This window comes from Grampus griseus (assembly GCF_964374135.1).
Source record: "Grampus griseus genome assembly, chromosome: 6".
Lineage (NCBI taxonomy): Eukaryota > Metazoa > Chordata > Mammalia > Artiodactyla > Delphinidae > Grampus > Grampus griseus.
Window position 1 is genome coordinate 21,307,383 of NC_139000.1, and position 18,166 is coordinate 21,325,548.

At 45.8% G+C, this 18,166-nt stretch overlaps 1 protein-coding gene across 1 annotated transcript in view; it reads left to right on the forward strand.

The window, feature by feature from the left end:
* Positions 1–3,952: 3,952 nt before the first annotated feature.
* SUSD1 (sushi domain containing 1) overlaps positions 3,953–18,166 on the forward strand; it is a gene marked incomplete at its 3' end in the record, with an annotated part of 123,224 nt that continues 109,010 nt past the window's right edge. Inside the window, exons 1-3 of the mRNA XM_082656867.1 lie at positions 3,953–4,073; positions 15,073–15,186; positions 17,859–18,014. Coding sequence (XP_082512993.1) covers positions 3,968–4,073; positions 15,073–15,186; positions 17,859–18,014 — 376 coding nt within the window. The 5' untranslated portion in view covers positions 3,953–3,967. The remainder of the gene's footprint in view (positions 4,074–15,072; positions 15,187–17,858; positions 18,015–18,166) is intronic.

The following is an 18,166-nucleotide window of genomic DNA, read 5'->3' on the forward strand; positions in this document are numbered from 1 at the left end:
TATGGCTCTACCACATTTTGTTTATCCATTCATCCTTTGATGGACATTTGGGTTGTTTCCACCCTCTGGCTCTTGTGAATAATGCTGCTGTGAGCATGGGTGTTCTTTGCTGTCATTGAATGTTTTGATTGTGTAGCAAGATGCATTAAGATAGACTTCAATATTTCTTAACCTTCGACGATGGGAAACAGGAACAAATCGGGAAGCTCTCTGGATTATGTATACCTGCTTGATGTACTTTAAGATCACTTCCACGGATCGGTCAGTAATCTCAATATTTTAGGTAGGATTTAAATATTTTGTCTAATCCCATGAAGGTTCACTGATGAGTAAATGACTACAAAAAAACTTTTTAAAAAGTTAGAAGTTATTTTTTATTTTATTTTTTTGCGGTACGCGGGCCTCTCACTGTTGTGGCCTCTCCCGTTGCGGAGCACAGGCTCCGGATGCGCAGGCTCAGCGGCCATGGCTCACGGGCCCAGCCGCTCCGCGGCATGTGGGATCTTCCCAGACCGGGGCACGAACCCGCGTCCCCTGCATCGGCAGGTGGACTCTCAACCACTGCGCCACCAGGGAAGCCCTAGAAGTTATTTTTTTAAGTGTGGAAAATTATAGTTTTTCTGGAGAGCCAGGAAACTGGCATTTGGTGGCCCAAAGCCTGAAGAAGCAGATTGTAGTGAACAATATATACACAGATGAGGAAAATAAAATGCTTTGAACTGGTAAAAAGCGTACTATGCATTTTTTCCCCAACAATTCCTACATAGTGGTTCTGGAGTAAATCTGAAAATATTATAAAACCTGCACAGGGCCTTCCCTGGCAGTCCAGTGGTTAAGAGTCTGCGCTTCCACTGCAGGGCGTGCAGTTCCAAGCCCTGGTGGGGGAAACAAGATCCCGCATGCCACGAAGCACAGCCAAGAAAAGAAAACAAAACAAAACAAAAAACCCCTAAAAATATGAACATTGTGTTAATATGTACAAATAGTAACTTGAAGTGTGCATATAATTTAAAACAATTTTAAATTACATGTATTTTAGTTTTTTTTTTTTTAACCCCACCTCCCATCTCTTTTAGTGGACGTTTTTGTGCAGGCCACGTGGCAAATCTAATCCAGTGCAGTTCTCAAAGCTATCTGCTTCACTGATGGCATTCTCTGCTGTTTGCAAGCACTTCTGCATACTTAATTGGGTGTGTGTATGTGTGTATTTACTGGGATTTGGGAAGCAGGGGAGAGAGATCTTTCAGGGTTTATGATGCCATCTTGAAACCAAAAGTCAATTTTTTCTTAGATTAAGTCATTAAAATCTTGATATCATGGGAAAAAAGAGCTCTCTCTAAATTCTCTTTTAGAAGATATTTGTGTATTGGTCGTGCTCTCTTAAAAGAAGAACACTTTTCTTAAGCTAAATATTTTCTCGGCAATGATCTCATTGCTCCAAATTTAACACTGGTTCAATATTCTCTTTTAATTCTAGTGACAAATACTGATGAGGAGATAATTTTTTATTCTGTGGTTCCATGAACTCATCATTGGGTAGGATGTAGTTTTTTTTTTTTTTTTTTTTTTGCAAAAAAATATTTGTTTGAAAGCAGAAAATGAGCCAATAGAAAGAACTGATGAAAGTCACACAATCTAACATAGAATATGAGTATAATGTATTGTACTAACGTAAAATTTTCAAAATTTAAAAAACATGGTTCATGCAAACATACAATGAAAACTTATCTAAGATTTTATTTAACCAATTCATGAGGGACTCAGCAAGATGTTGACTTCAAAGGAGAACTAGTAAGATAATAAGGTTTAAAGGAAAATGTGAAGAACATATATGTATATATATTACATATATTTCAGTTAGGAATGATGAAATGAATTTGCTAATAGATGCAAAACTGGGTAACTGATTTATATCATATAAGGCAAAATCTAATTCGGCTTATCTTATTTTTTATCTGGCAGAAATCACCCATATCTCTACTGGAAAAATTAACTTGCATTGCTATGGACAAGAATCTTTTGCATTATCATCAACTTTCTGCAAGTTAACTTTACCCCTACAGAGTTATAAATAGCATAGTCAATAGAAAGTCCATCAAAGGTGCACAACCCTCTAGAATCAATCTCCAGAAGGGCTACTACACAACACACAGCACCCCACTGAAAAGACACCCAGTAATCTCTTTTGCCCATTTCCAAATTTTGGATATTTTCCCGACATCACCAATTAAAAAATATATATATATATATATATATACTTACACACATATATACACAAATGTATTTAAATTTATTTATTTTTCAGGGGAGCATGGCAGAGAAGGAGAAGTATAGGTTGGCTTAAAAATGTCTTGAATGTATTTTTTGTTGAAACAGTGACATGATTTCAAAGTTCATGGAGAGCGGAGCTTAACAAAGAAACTGTCTAAATAATAGGAGATAGTTTGCACTACCTGCACTGTCCATCTCCTGCTCCCCAAAGCAGGCTCTTATCTTTGCTGAGCAAAAAATAATTAGCAAGAAAGCCTGCTGCAAAAGGGCCTCGGAAGTGTATTTTTAACGACTTCTTTTTAAGGCTGCACAAGTGGAACCCTTATATGGGCGTGTTCATGGGTGGTTAGGGTTAGAGTGGGCTCAAGGCACAGAGAGAAAGCAAGTGAAGATATGGGTGAAGGAGTGGAAGGCTCTGCTCTTGGGGAGCCCTACAGACATCTCGAGCTGAAAGCCTTCAACCTGGAACTTATTTTTTCTCCCCCTGCAGCCTCTCTACCCTAACTTGCCACAATTCCCTTTGTGTTTCTGTCTCAGTGACTCCTGCCACCATCAACCCAGTTGCCCAAACCAAAAGTTTCGGTGACATCTGTAATTTCTCTTTCCTTGTCCACCACAGTCCACAGGCCATAAAATCCAGTGGATTCTACCCAGTACCACTCTCATTTGCCACTTCCCTCCACACTCATTGTCAGTGCCCTGCTCCTGGACGTGTCCTCTCTTGTCTGGAGCCCTGAAGCAGCTCCAGGCCGTCGCCCTGCCTCCTCAGACCCAATCCCAATCCCACAGAGCCGACCCTGGGAGCCTTTCCTGATGAGGTCGCGCTTCTGAAAACCACGTGACAGCTTCTGAGCAACCTCCTTGACATGCTTTATGAAGTCTTTATTTCCGCAGCTCACTGCCGCTCTCCAGCCGTCCGTTCCAATCTGAGGCGGTCCTGCTCGCCATGGCTAGAATACACTCTAGTCTGTCTCTTTGCCCACGCCTCTCACCGCTTAGACTCCTCTCCCGCGCCCTTCTCACTCTCAGGTCTTCGCTTACTTCTTCCTGAAGCCTCCCTGACGCCCCAAGCTGAGTGTCCTCGGGGCAGCAGGAAGTCCTGCCAGCTCTCTCGCCCCAGACGGTCTTGTCGCCTGGTCAAGCCTGTCGCCCCTGGGTGGCCTGGACTGGCGGCTTCTCGCCCTTGGAGCTCCAGCCACGTCGCCCGGCTCGCTTTCAGCTTCTAGAAGATTCCCGCTCCTTCTGCCCCTCACCCCTCTTCCTTTGCCACCCCGGGGGTGCCTCCCTGAGCTCCCGACCGCCTTGGATCCCGCGATCGTTCCACACGCTTAGAGCACGGGAGACAGTTTCCTTCTGGCACAGTCCGGGACTCTACGTTCAGCTGTGTCACTAAGCCGGACCCGCAGCGTGTCCCCGGGCCCCCCGCGTACCCGGCGCGCAGCAGGGGGCACGGCCAGGTGAAGCCGCGAGTGGCTGAACGAGCGTCCCCCGTGGCGCGCGGGCCTGGCGGGGAGGAAGGGCCCGCGCACCGCCGCCGCCGCCGCTCCCCGGGACCCCGCGGAGCCCTCAGCTCCCTAGCTTGGCGCCGGAAGCGGCCCGCCCGGCCCCCTCCCCGGGGCGCCCGACGCCTTATCTCGGCGCCTTGGGGCCGCAGAAGGAGTCGCGGGGGCGCCGGGAGGGAGGCGGCGGCGGCGGCATGGCCCGGGGGCCCCGGGGCGCCGGCTTCCCGCCTGGGCGCCTGCTGTCGCTCCTGCCGCTGCTCAGCCTGGCCCTCGGCGTGCCCCGAACGCCGGGCGCGGACGGTGAGTGCAGGCGGGGAGCAGGCGCGGCGCGGGGTCGGGGGGCGGCGGCCCGGACTATGCCGGGCGCGCCCCGGACGCTCCCCCGCCCCTGGGCCGGGCTGGCGAGGAGCCTGGTAGCTGGGCGCAGGTGGGGGATCGGAGGGCGGGGCTCCGAGAAGCGGGAGGGCCTCCTGGGCGGGCTTCTCCGCCTCAGGCCCGGTCCTGGGCTGCGGGAAACAAATGCGCAGCGGCCCGGCCCGCGCCCCCGGGAGACCTGGCGCGAGTGGGGGCCGGGCGCGAGCGAGGGGAGAGGCTCTCTCCCCGCCAGGAGAGCCGCGCCCGGCGCGCGAGGGCGTGGAAGGGCGTTCCGCCTGCACTGTCACGCTTCCGGCCCGGCTGTGGCTTTTCCGCGACAAATTCTTGACCCGGAGCAGTTGTCTTTCTACCTTTTAATTTTTTCCCTTTGATGAAGAACCAGATGCTAATAGGGTGAGGAAGAAGTGTGAGGAAGTTTACGGGAATAAAGCAGTTATTAAGCCATTCATTCAACAGATGAATGGTCCTTGAATAGTTTCCCTGTGAAGGGTGTGAGGCCCTTGTGCTGGTCCTTACTGAGCTCATATTCTGCAGAAGACAGACAAGCAGATAAGCCATTTCTAGGCAGTTGGAGTAGTTTTTATTCCCCCTGCAGAACGCAGTGTTGAACGTGGTACGAGTTACGCAGAGGATTCAGACACGGAGGGAAGGTGGCATTTACTCAAATAACTGTAATAAAGGCAGAACGCCATCAGAGGCGTTCTGAGGTGGGTGGTCAGAGGAGGGAAAGACGACTTCTGACCAAGGGAATCTGGTGGCCTCATGGATGAGGTGACCTTTGAACTGGGCCAACAACGATTGGTAATATTTGGTTATGGGAAGAGGAGGAAAAGGCGTCCCAACTCAGAGCAGAGGGCACAGCAGCTCTCCGCAAATACGTGTAGAATTAATGAATTCCAGGTGGAGGGGACAAAGTGAGGAACCACACGAAGGCATGAAAGCATGGGGGCTGTGTTTCAGTTTGACTGGTATGTAGGAGGTGCGTGGGAAATGGGGGGCAGAAAAGCAGATTGGATTTAACCAGAAGGCAGAGTGTTGTGATTGGCAGACCAAGGCATTTAGACTTAGTTGTTCCTGGGCAGTGAGTAGCCATTGGAAATCACTGCAGCTTTTAGTACAGGGAGTGATGTAAAAGCTGGTATAAGAAAAGCTTCCAGCTTCCTTCATAAAATGAAACACTCCTCCTGTAGTGGATGGCAAATTCTGTGTAAGGAGATATGAGGGGACTTTGTGGCTCAGACTCCTGTTCCCCTCAATTCTCTTTACCTTGGGACTTTTACCATCACTGGACGGTGTTTTTCTTGACAGCCAAACCTCCTGGAGTGGCCATTTTTATCCATCAGATGCTCTGGTGGGCTTTCTAACTTCCTTCTCTAACTTGGTCTCCCACGGCAGTGTGCGTAAAAGTTTGCAGATGCTTGGAGCCTATTTCAGAATCTTTGTGTTAAGACTGTAGCCTAGGAAACTGTCCACTGGGGTCCCATTGGCTTGCTGGCCTGAGATGGTTGAACAAAGTAACTACCTAAGACTATCCATCTGCAGCGGCTTAACGGCTGTGGGGTGAATTTTGGGAAATGGAAGCCAGGGTTACCTGGATGAGCCCCCTCTCCTTGTGCAGGCATTTTCCCATCATTTACAACTGTGTAGAACCTGGTTTGATTAAGGGCAGGTTTCCTTGCAGTGGTCAATGTGGGAACTGACTGGATGCTTAGGGCCATTGAGGAAGTTGTAATATCTGTTCTAGAAGTTCTGAGGCCGGAAGACTGGCCCCACAGTCATGACAGCGGGAGATGAGGACTGCATGTAGGTGATAAGGTAGAAAGGGAACTGGAAGGACTTAATGACAGATGTTAAGGTGCAAAGGAACAGAAAAGGGAAGTTGGAACACTAAGGGTTTAGGACTGGGTGACTTGGGTATATGGGTCTGTGGGAGGAGAAAAAAAGATTTTGGAAGAAAGATGCCTAGTTGTTTTGGAGATCCTGAATTCGAGGTAATGCTAGGACTTTTGGAGAGATGAAACCAACAGGGAGTTGAGACTGTGGACAGTAAGTGTGTGCAAATGATGGAGACTCGATGGTCACTTGAAGCCTTGAGGTTGATAAGAGTAAGAGGACCAGGACAGATTCTTGGAAAGACTAAGTTCAGATGGTAGATGCACATGGAGGAGAAAGAGCAGTGGCCACACAGATTGGAGGAAGACCGGGCTAGTAGAGCATCAAGGAAACCAGGGGAAGGGGAGCCAAGTGAGTGGAGACTGAGAACAAGGCTTTGGATTTGGTGACTCTGTCAGTGGAAGCCAGAGCTAGCAGAGCACTGAGGGTGAGAGCCAGATGCAGAGGGCTCAAGTGAGTGCAGGACTTTGGCTGCAGAGTAGATATTCTTTAAAGAAGATAGAAGATAGAAGGAAAGAGAAGTTAGCATTCAGTTGGGCTGGCCAGGTCAGTGCAAGAAATTTTTTTGCTGGGGGAAGTGGTAAAGCAGACTCCGGCACGAATGAGGGGAATTATTGGGTAGAGGGAGAAACTGAAAATGGAAAAATAAAGGAGATATTTATTGGAGCAGGTCAAAAAGCAAAGTTGGTCTACAAGTGGGAAAGCTCGATAGGGAGAGGGGAGGGAAGGAGAAGAATGGAGAACAGCTCTTCCCTTCCCCCACAGCTAGCTACTTAGTGCTGTTCATTTTTCAAAAGCAGCCCAATTGTCCTCCCTCCTGGAGGCCCCTCTGCACTGTATTACATGGGCCACTACACACTTACTTATATACATACATATTTATAAGGTACCCTTACTCTATACACTTACACCATATTGCAATGTAATTGTTTACTAGACTAAGAGCTCCTTGTGCGTAGGGACTGTGGCTTGTATTAGGAATCTGGTATGGAAATAAACGAAGACCACTCAAATGAGAAAAGGCTGCTTATTCAGAGCTTGCTCTAGCAAAAGAGTCAGCGATCGTCATTTACATTTGTCAGAGACTCACAGGCAGGCCGGGGAGTGTAAAGACTTTACAGTGGAACAGAAAGGAAGGTTTCAGGTATGCCCGGGTTGGTTGGAGGATGTTGCCATTGGGAAGCTGGAGATAGCTCCTCTCTGACAGTAGGCATCTCGTGTGATTGGTTAGGGGGGTGTATTTGGCTTTCTCTGATTGGTCCTAAGTTTGAAGCGTGGGCAAAAATTATGGAAGCTGTCCAATATTGATTAAATCCTGACCACTTGGGACTTATTGCTACAGAGGTTGTGGTTTGACTTCCTAGACCGATGGCTGCAGATTATGGGCCAGAGTTCTATTTTTATGTGTGGTCTGGGGTTGTCCATTTGCATATTCAGTCTCTCGCGGTAACATTGCTGAATTACATTTAATTGCTATCCAACGCGTTTCAGGGAGGAGAGAGTGGGGGAGCCAAAGTCAGGTGGCCTGAGTGTGAGGGAAGGGTGAAGTGGTAGTTGGTAGAGCAGGAGGGTGTTGGTGGTGGGCACGGTGCCAAGCCCTAGGGGAACAGAGAGGTTAGGAATGGGCCAGGAGGGCTGGAACCAGTCAGTCCTGTTTCTTAACCTTTTCCTGGCATTGCTCTGAGTCTGGGAGCGGCTGGGGTTTGGGAAGGCCAGAGGGTGTGCAGAGGGCAGGCAGAGGCCTTGAGAGGCTTGGGGAGCGGTGGTAGAGAGGGTTGGGGAAGTTGTTGCTGTGTAAAGTACACCTGACTTCCTGAATCGTGCATTCCATAGGCTTGGTCTTCACTCCGTCGTCATGAATCACAGCAGCGTATTCCCTGTTCAGAGTGAGGAAGAGGAGGAAAGAAGGGAAATGGAGCGGGTGCGTGGTTTTGGAGTGACTTACAGTTGCTCAAAGTAATGTAGCAGGATTAGAGCCAATGAAGACGATCCCCGCCACAGCCTGTGTTCCCCCTCCAAGAACTTGGCCCTGAGCACATCCTCAGCTTCTGGTCAAATCCTAAAGTGGGCTCCTAGGTCTCTGCAGCCAAAGGTGGCAAGAGGCCTATTGGCCTTAGCTCTGCAGAGGAGACAGGGGTGTTGAATTGCATGGATCTTAAAAAAAAAAAAAGGTATTCAGCTTGCTCGAGAATGTGGGGCAGCCTGTTCATGTGTGACATTCAGGACATAAACCTAGGGTGTGGCTGCTTTGCTCAGAGCTCTAAAGCATTGACATTGGGGTGCTCGGCATGGGTTGGTTCCTAGTCTGGAGGCCAGGTGTGGGACCCGCTCTGCAAGTTGGTCTTGGTCAAACAGGAAAATGGTCAGAAGAGGGCAAAAGAGCAAAAGCAGCTGCGGGCTGATAACCGTTTTACACAAGGAAAGGTTCTGGGTTCCTGATGGGGAATGGCAGCCCTGGGTTGGGGAGGAGAAGGGGACTGGATGATGGTTCCCATTGCCCCCCAAGGATTATACTGCTTGAAAGAGTAGAGTGCTCTCTGTCTTGGCAGATTTTTATTTTATTTTATTTTTTATTATTATTTAAAAAATATTTTATTTATTTAGTTTCATTTTGGATGCATCGTGTCAGTTGCAGCATGCGGGATCTTTCGTTGTGGTGCGCAGGGTCCTCCTTGCAGTGTGTGGGCTTCTCTCTAGTTGTGGTGGGCAGGCTCAGTAGTTGTGGCACAGGCTTGGTTGCCCCACAGCATGTGGGATCTTAGTTCCCTAACCAGGGGTGGAACCCACGTCCCCTGCATTGGAAGGCGGATTCTTTACCACTGGACCACCACAGAAGTCCTTTGGCGGATTTTTAAAGCACAGGCTATGTTTTTGGTTTTTTCTGTGAGGGATGTTGGAGAGGAGGTCTCCCAGGTTCCTTCTGTTTCTGGAATTTGATGCCGTCTCTTACAAGCAATGCAATTTTCCATAGTGTTGCAGAAGACTTGGGAATGCTTTCTCTTCCTGAGCTTTGCGCCCCTTTGCTTATTTCCTCAGGTCATTGGATCTGTTTCCACATGTCTCCACGAGTTTGAGAGACAGGGTCTCAGGAAGGCTGTGCAGTGGGCTTGTTTGGTCTGACCGTGAATGGCTGGGGATGAGATTAAGATTTGAATTCAAGCACTCTATTTGTGCTTTTAACACTTCCTTCTTCCCTTGACAGTGGACAAAATCTCTTCACTGTTTTGTCACAGTCCAGCTGCTGTTATTTCAAGAGTGCATGTAAGTTGTTGCTTGAGTATTGAAATACAGAGCGAGAGGAGCAGTCTCAGGCTGGCAGCCTCCACTCCATCCTGATGTCGAGGTTTACGTGGTGTGCGGGGGAGGGGAGGGGAGGGAGGGGTGAGCAGGGCTGAAAGGGTGAGGAAGCTGAATTTGCAACTTCTGAGTCAGGTATTACCCAGAAGGCTGGGAGGATGTGGAGGAAGCAAGGAGTGATCATGGAAATGAAGGTATGGTTCCCAGAATATCAGCCCCATGAATAGTTGTCCACACAGTGATGTTGCTTTGGGTTTTTGCATCAATGCAGCTCTCCATCACTCTCTTCATTAGTATGACTGGGAGCTGGCTAGCTGTCAGTACCTTCATTTACTCATTAACAAAGAGCTGTTGAGTGGTTGTATTAATAATGTCTCACATTCTAATTGCTTTATGCGTATTAACTCATTTACTCTTTAATCCTCAAAACAACCATATGAGGTAGGTGTATTATCATCCTCATATTACAGATTTACAGGAAACGGAGGCACAGAGATTATCAAGGATTACCCAGCTAGCAAGTGGCCAAGCTAGGATTGTAGCCCAAGTGATCTCTCTCTCTCTCTCAACCCTGCTCTGAACCAGTGTGTCTCCTACCAGGCACTGCATCATGCATGACTTGTTTCTAACAACAATAACAATATCTATGGAAAGAGACATAGATATTCATGTAAATTAGCTCTTTGTCTAGTGCTTTGAGCTCATACAGCATTTATATTTCTCATTTAATCTTCGCAACACGATCTCCATCTTACAGATTAAAACCAGAGCTCTGACAGTTTCATTTGCCTTCGATCACATAGTTAGGGAACAAGAGAGAAGACTCCAGCCGAGGTCGAGACACCAAAACCTGCCTGGTCCTCTCATTGTTGGATGTGGATTTAGCTGGCTTAGTCACTAACGGGTAGAGAAGGGAAGTGAATCTAGGAGCAACTCTCAGCTGGGGGACACAATAAGAGTAACAGAGAGTACTGGTCAGGCTTTTCCTCCTAGATTTTTGGAGTCCGCACTCTCCTGTTTCTCTGCCAGTAATTCTAGGCATCCCTAGGGCGAGGGGAAGAGGGGGATCCCTCGCCCCTGTAGTAGTCCCCTCAGTTACTGTGTGGCAGCCACCTCTCTGCTCTCCTGAGCAGAATCTGCTGAAGACAGAAGTCAAGTCATCCTTGGCTCGGATGTGAAGCTGCTGCCTGACACAGTTCCACCCCCAGGTTATAAGGAAGGCACAGAGGTCTTGACACAGGCCTGGAGAATTCTTCTCCATTGGGTTATTCTCTCTGTCACGTTGGCCCCATAGCTATGCTGTGCCTCAGTCTAGACTTGGTGAAAGATGTCTTCGATATTACCTTTTCTTTCCCCAGGATTCTGACGTAAGTCCTTGAGACTGAGGGAGACTTTCAGTGTTGCTGGGATCTTCTTAGAAATGCAGATTCCCAGGCCCCACTCACACCTACTGAATCAAACTCTCTGGCGATTCTGTTTTAACAAGCTCTCCAAGTAGGGTGATCAACTGTCTTGGTTTGCACCGAACTGAGGGGTTTCCTGGGCAGGGGACTTTTAGTATTAAAACTGGGTTGAACTGGTTACTCTGTCTCCAGTGATTCTGTGTGTGTGTGTGTGTGTGAGAGACAACAGATGTTTATTGTTTTAAGTTGCTAAGTTTTGGAGTAATTCATTATGTAGCAGTAAAAAACTATAAACTAGAAAGCAATAAATATGTAATTAATGTCTGCAAAATTTACAATTGTTGCAAAATTGCTTTGTAGACTAGTTGTATACATTTATGCTCTTCTCCAGTGATTCTTAACTGAGCTTTTGACCAATGGACACTATTGTGTGGTCAGAAGCAGCCCCCAACCCCACCCCAGCCCCTGCCTTTCCTTGTATTGAGGTTGTGCTTCCTACCCCCCTTTTTTTTCCCCCAGAAGACAACTTTGTCCCTCAAGCAGTTAGAACTCAGAGGGCCTCCCTACCAGGCCCTGCAGACTGGGCTAATCGGCTGAACAAGAAGCTTCTTGTTCCCTCTACCCCTGGAAACCACTTTCTCTTCTGCGGGTGGTCTGGGAAGCCTTTGGTAGACTGGCACACATCTTGTCTTTTTCGCCAGTATGGGAAACAAACATTTATTGAGGGCTTCCCTGGTGGCGCAGTGGTTGAGAGTCCGCCTGCCGATGCGGGGGATGCAGGTTCGTGCCCCGGTCCGGGAGGATACCGCGTGCCGCGGAGCGGCTGGGCCCGTGGGCCGTGGCCGCTGGGCCTGCGCGTCCGGAGCCTGTGCTCCGCAACGGGGGAGGCCGCGGCGGTGAGAGGCCCGCGTACCGCAAAAAAACAAAACAAAACAAAACAAAAAAACATTTATTGAGCCAAACATGATAGGTACTGTCCTTGGGGCTACACTTATGCTAAATTATTCCTAATTGGTCATTAAAACATGTACCCTAAGAATGAAGTGTCAGAACATTAGAGGGAAAGGACTTCAGGGGCCCTTGAATCCCTGCTACTCAAAATGTAGTCCACATGGCAGCTTGTTAGAAATGCAAAATATAGGGTCTCACCCCAGACCAACTGAATCAGAGCCTGTGGTTTAACAAGATCAGAGCCTGTGGGTGGTACTACTTTGCTTCTTAATATTTCGTGTTTATTAGATTCTTTCAACAGTTACATGAAGTAATCATTTTCTATCTAATGTTAGTTTCTGGAACTGGATGGATATAAAAATGCTGCCATCTTTATAAAGATAAGTATTCCATATAGGAAAAAAATCAAACATCTTATCATTTTATTATTTCATTAGTATAGTGTTTGTGTCAGTAGAAAAAAAGAATACAGATACATACATATATATGTATAACCGAATCACTTTGCTGTACACCTGAAACTAACATAATACTGTAAATCAACTATACTTAAAAACAAAAGTTTAGTGTATATATCTATTATTGTACTCCCCACACACGCTGGGGTGAGTGGCCATCATTATATGGTTGACCACAGCTGGGTTTGTGGAGGTGACCCAGGACCCATTATTTAGAAGGTATTTCCAGGATTTTGGTTGCAGGTGATTATGGATTGACAGTGTCCTTATGGTACTGTTTTAAAATGTTGTGTATCAAAATGTTAAAATGGTTAAATAAATTTACCCCATCTTGGTGGACATTTAGTACGGAGACTCATTCTCCCTTCAGCTCTGTCTGTTGCCCCTATAATCAGGAGCCTTCCTGATCTGTTTTCTCCAGGTTGTAAAACTCCATCTTATGCCAGGGTGAGTTAGGGGATCTGAGCATCTAACTACTTCTCCATATTTTCAACTTGTTGCTTAACTCTCAGCCTCTACCCTTCATGCTTGCCTTCTGGGGTGCTAAGTGACTCCATTCCTGAGCCTTTCAAGTTGGCTTTTATTTACGTTTTAAATTTTATTTTAATTAATGCCCCCTCCCTCCCTCCCTCCCTTCTTTCCTTCCTTCCTTTCTTCCTTTCTTTGCTTCCTTCCTTCCTTGGCTTTTACTTCTTCCTCTCAGGCAGTTCCCATATGTCCATCTCTTTCATCTTCTGAAATATTGTCAACATCCTTGTCTGCTGTCCTCTTCTCTCCCAGAGTTTATACCTTTCTGGTCCTTGATTTCATTTTTAAATTTTTGGTGAGGGTTGCAGGTGTATTAAATCTGCTGTGTTTAACTGGAAGTCTTTCATTTGTACTTTAAAAGAAATTGTTATGTACTTTTTGTTACAAGCTCTTTCTTATTCCTAATGTTGTATGTTTGTATATACCCTTGTTTTCCTTCACTGGTCTTGAGTTTTGACTACTGGTCTTTATGATGCACTGACTTTGGCAAAAGTTTTTTGTTTTTCCAATGAATTTGAATATATTTTCTAATGCTTTAACATCTTTTTAATCTTTACTGAGTCCTAACCACCCCCCTCTTAAACCCCCATTTTGTTTTTTTCCTTTTTTTCAAGCTTCTTGTATTAAAATTTTAGTTTCCCCCATTCCCCCAGCTGCCTGCTTTTCTTTCTCTCTTTTAAAATATAAAAACATGTCAAACTCAAATTTTCTGGTGTAGATAAGCTTTTATGTCTGGTATTAAACATTTCAATGTTGATATCCTCTTTGCCCCAAGAATTATTTAGGAGAGTGTTCTGTAGTTTCCAAGTAGGTTTTCTTTTGGGAATGCAAGTCTTATGTTTTATTTTGTAGTTTTATTACATTATTACATGGTAGTCAGTATGACCTCTATAATTTCTACTTTTTTGAAACTTGTTGCATTTTTCTTTATGGTCTGGGATATAATAAATTTTGTAAATATCCTATGGTTAATTTAGTATTAGTGATAAGCATGGCTTGTCTCATTTTTGTGTTATATTTTGTTTTAAAAAAAATAAAGTGGGCTTCCCTGGTGGCGCAGTGGTTGAGAGTCCGCCTGCCGGTGCAGGGGACACGGGTTCGTGCCCCGGTCCAGGAAGATCCCACATGCCACGGAGCGGCTGGACCCGTGAGCCATGGCCACTGAGCCTGTGCATCCGGAGCCTGTGCTCCGCAACGGGAGAGGCCACAACAGTGAGAGGCCCACGTACAGCAAAAAAAAACCAACAAAAAAAACAAAACCAAGCGTGGTTAAGAGAATTTATATATATCCCTTTCTCAGTTGGTTTCATGCCTAGAGCAGCCTGAGACCTAAGTCTTTATTACCTGGGTGGTAATGGGGCCAAGACTAAGATGAAATTCCATGCTGATATGTTCTCCTTACTAGGCCACGCCTGATATTACAGACACTGGGAGTGCAACACAGTATCCCGCATAGCCTCGGGTAGAAATTCGTGTTTGATCTTGGGCCATGTATCACCATCTGGTAGATTTGAATGTTTCAGGAATTTTAGCCCCAAACATTTTTGCTGCTTATCTAAATAATTGGGATCTGGTCATCCTGCTGGGACCTGGCTGTTATCTCACTGACATTTTAAACACATTCACCACTGTTTCCTTATAAGGAAAATGGATAGGGCAATAGACGAGTTCTTCTTCCTTCCATTTGCTTTTTAAGTTGTAGGCAGTAGGACTGCAGTTTCCTTTATCCAGTTGGTCAATAAAAATACACTGAATGTTTATGCCATGCCATAATGATGTATGGGCAAATGACATAATCCCTGTCCTTGAGACGTTCGTTCATAATAGCAAGCTGGGAAGACAGAGGTGGAATAGAATATACTGACAAATTAATATGGTTGATATGGAAATGTACAAGTGTTAGGGGCGCACAGAGGAAGATTTAATTTTCCTCAAGAATGGAGGAATGCGGAAGACCTTAGGGAGAGTGTGATGATTAAACTGGGTCTTGAAATAGGAACAGGTGCTAGTTGGACAGAGAAGGAAAGATAGGCATTCTAGACGAAGGGAGCATCGTGACTATGGCATGACATAAGACAGTGGATAGCATGTATGTATGGGAAAGAGTAGCTGGCCTCTTGCCTGGAGAACACTGTGTGTATTTGGGTTTGGGAGCAGTGAGGCTGCAGGAGTTAGTCTGGGGTTAGATGGAAAAGAGCATTGATTGCCAGGTAGAGGGATTTGCACTTTACTCCATGGGCAATGGGTAGCTAAGAATGGGATAAGGTCTACCCTTCATAATTTTGGTATTCAAATTTTGGTTCTCCATTTTAACTGTTTATTACCCAAAATGTGACTCACCTAGAGTAGGTGATTGAAATGTTCTTTTCCTGATATATATAATTTATGATTCAGCTTTAGATGTCTGTGCCACTTGCCATGAACATGCTACCTGCTTGCAAAGAGGAGGGACGAAGATGTGTATTTGCAAATACGGATTTGTGGGCAATGGGAGGACTCAATGTATTGGTAAGTTCTGAATCCTGGGTTAAGTTGAAAAGTTGAGTCAAGAAACAAGATTCTCTAGAGTTAAAGAGTTGATGTCCTTGGGGGGAAAACATTATTTTGTTTATGTGTTTTTATTACAAGAAGTTTTGTCAATTATAATAAGTCTTTGTTTTAGTGTTGGGATGTATCCTTTCTCTAGCGTTTCCAAGGAATTATCCCTCATGTTAGAGGTCATTGAACTTGAATCTCTGGAAACTCTCTGACCTAACACAGATTTGAAATCTGTTTTAACTCTTGAATTTAACTTAACAACTCGAGTGAGTATTGCAGTTTTTAATTTCTCTAGTTGTTTTGATAGGAAACTATTTAGTACCGTGGGGAAAAACAAAACACAGTTGCCAACGTTTTGGCTGATTAGTGAAATACTGTTGCTTTGAGTCTCATGTCTACCAGGATCCATCCTCCAAATTTTTTGTAGCTGTGACCCTTTAGGGTCTTGGATGACTTAAAGAAATACAGACACCTTTGGGCTAGAAACATCTGGGATAATTTTTTGTCTCATAGCATTCACCATGCCGTGAGAGTCAGACAATATCCAGGTTCAAGCCCCATTCAGAGAGAGGGAGAGTTTCATAGTAACTTTGTAGTAGTGAATGTTAAGATAATCACAGTTTCCTCCCAGCAACCATGTTACCTGCAGTAAAAATATGGATGGTTTTGCCTTGTAGCTGTGGACTGACAGTATATACGGCCTTGTTGTGGTATCTTTGTTTTTGTTTTGTTTTGTTTTTCCTCCCTAAAGAAAAATGGCAATTAAGTCCTGAGTTTAAAAAGCCATATTCTACTTCACAGGTACACGTTTTCACAATCACACACCATTGCCCGTTCCTGCAGGCTGGAGTTGGGCCTTCTCTCTTTAGAATTCTGCCCATAAGATTCTTCCCCCACTGCTTACGAGCAGGTGCTTAGAAATGAAGTTGGGATTGGGGAGCACGGACAAGGCTTTTCTACTCCCTCCCCTACTGAAGTCCTCCTTTCGTGAAAGCTCACTGCAATCTTGATTGTTCTTTGAGTTCTGAGCAATAGAAACGTCTCTGAGTGGGTGGAGGGGGCGTTATTAATTTACGTGGTACTTGCTCCCAAACACTACACACTGCATATCTCAGTACTTGGCCTGATGAGACCATGCCGTAGGTTACAGGTAAGATCATAGGTGTGCCAGAGGTGCTGTAACATGGTATTACATCAAGGGACCTAAGAATTCTAGAATCTCATACAAACACAGATGTCCCTTCTGATGAAGTCTGCAGGGGAGATACGCCTCAGAAACAATGGCAAAGGACAGGACTATTCCATCTTATGCACAGGTGGACTTGTATCTGAAACCCCCGTGCCCTGCTCAGTAAGCTGGACTGACTGGACACTTGGCCTGGCAATGCCTTGAGGATCTGTTCTGCTAGTCTGAGCTCTCATGCAGATCTTACCACAGATGGTTTTAATGATGAATAGTGTTCCAGGTTTAATTAAATTTAAAAAAAGATAATATAAGAAAAATGAAAAAAATAAAACCCCATCAGATTTTGAGTGGGGCTGGCGGGGGGCAGGGGGGGTTGGCTCTTGAGTTAGCAGGAATGGAGTGCAATTGTGGGAGGCGACTGAACTGCTTTGAGGGAACCAGTAGTGGAATAAAACACTAAATAACAGACAAGAAAACTCCAGTTCATAAGTTGATGATATCCCCCCACCAAAAAACTAGCTGGTTAGATCAGCTCTCAAAGGATGCAAAAGAAATTGGTCACAGGAGTTTCCTCTGATGGTAGAGGCTAGGGCAGAGTCAGCAACCTGGAGCTTGGGGGCCGAACTTCACTGCTGCCTGTTTTTCATTAGTAATTTGTTTACTGATTGTCTGGGACTGCTTTTGTGCTCCAAAGTATGCATGAGTAGTTGCAATTGGAGACCTATGACTGGCCTTTGACAGAAAATGTTTGCTGACCCCTGGGCTGGAGGACAGAGATGGGAGGGAGGTTTACTTTCATTTTACATTGATGTCAAATTGTTGAATTAGAAATACTTGGGGCAGGTTCTGTGGTCTCATCCAGCATCCCATGTTCCAGCCCCTCCTCACTGGGTGATTAACATTATTTATATGGATCACTGACGATTAGCAGGAGCTGCTTCTGCCTCATCATTAGCCCTGCCCCTGGGTGAGGCTTGAGCACTAATTCCATTGTGTCTCCCGGTAACTCAGAAGTAACAAATTTTCCAGTTAATCATTGGATGTAAAATCATCCTACCTTGGTTTTTGTTAAAAAAAAAAAAAGCAAGAGAATGGTTGGGCTGGAAAAGTGGGATTCTGTTGGATTTGTTTTCCCAGGTCTATGACAAGATCTTTTTAAGTGTGGAGAAGTTCAAAAAGCATTCCCTTCTCCCACTCTTCAAATAAGATGGACTATCAGATTGAGATGTTGGGTTTCTCTTGTGGTTTTGTAATACACCTGGTGCAAGACTACGAGGGGCCCGTGTCCTGTAGTCTGAGAAGCATAGTGAGAGGAGAAGAGGCTGGGGAAATAGATCTTTCTGCTGTTGCCACAGAATATTGATTCTCAAGTCCATAACACAGGAGAACAGTCTGGGTGATTGATCGTGGGATGGATTGACAGCCCTTTCTGTGCGTTGTCTCAATGTATCAACAGATAAAAATGAGTGCCAGTTCGGAGCCACTGTGGTCTGTGGGAACCACACGTCTTGTCACAATACACTTGGAGGATTTTATTGCATTTGCCTAGAAGGATATCGAGCCACAAACAACAACAAGGTGTTCATCCCCAATGACGGCACCTTTTGCACAGGTACTCGGGAAGGGGGCTGCAGTGATGGCAACATGGTGACGGCAGGACGGTGCCTAGTACCTGGGATGTGGAGGAGGGCGAGGGTGGAGACAGGACATAGTGTGATTTAAGGGAGGGACTCTCCTTTGTCTATGAGGGAAATTTGGACTTGG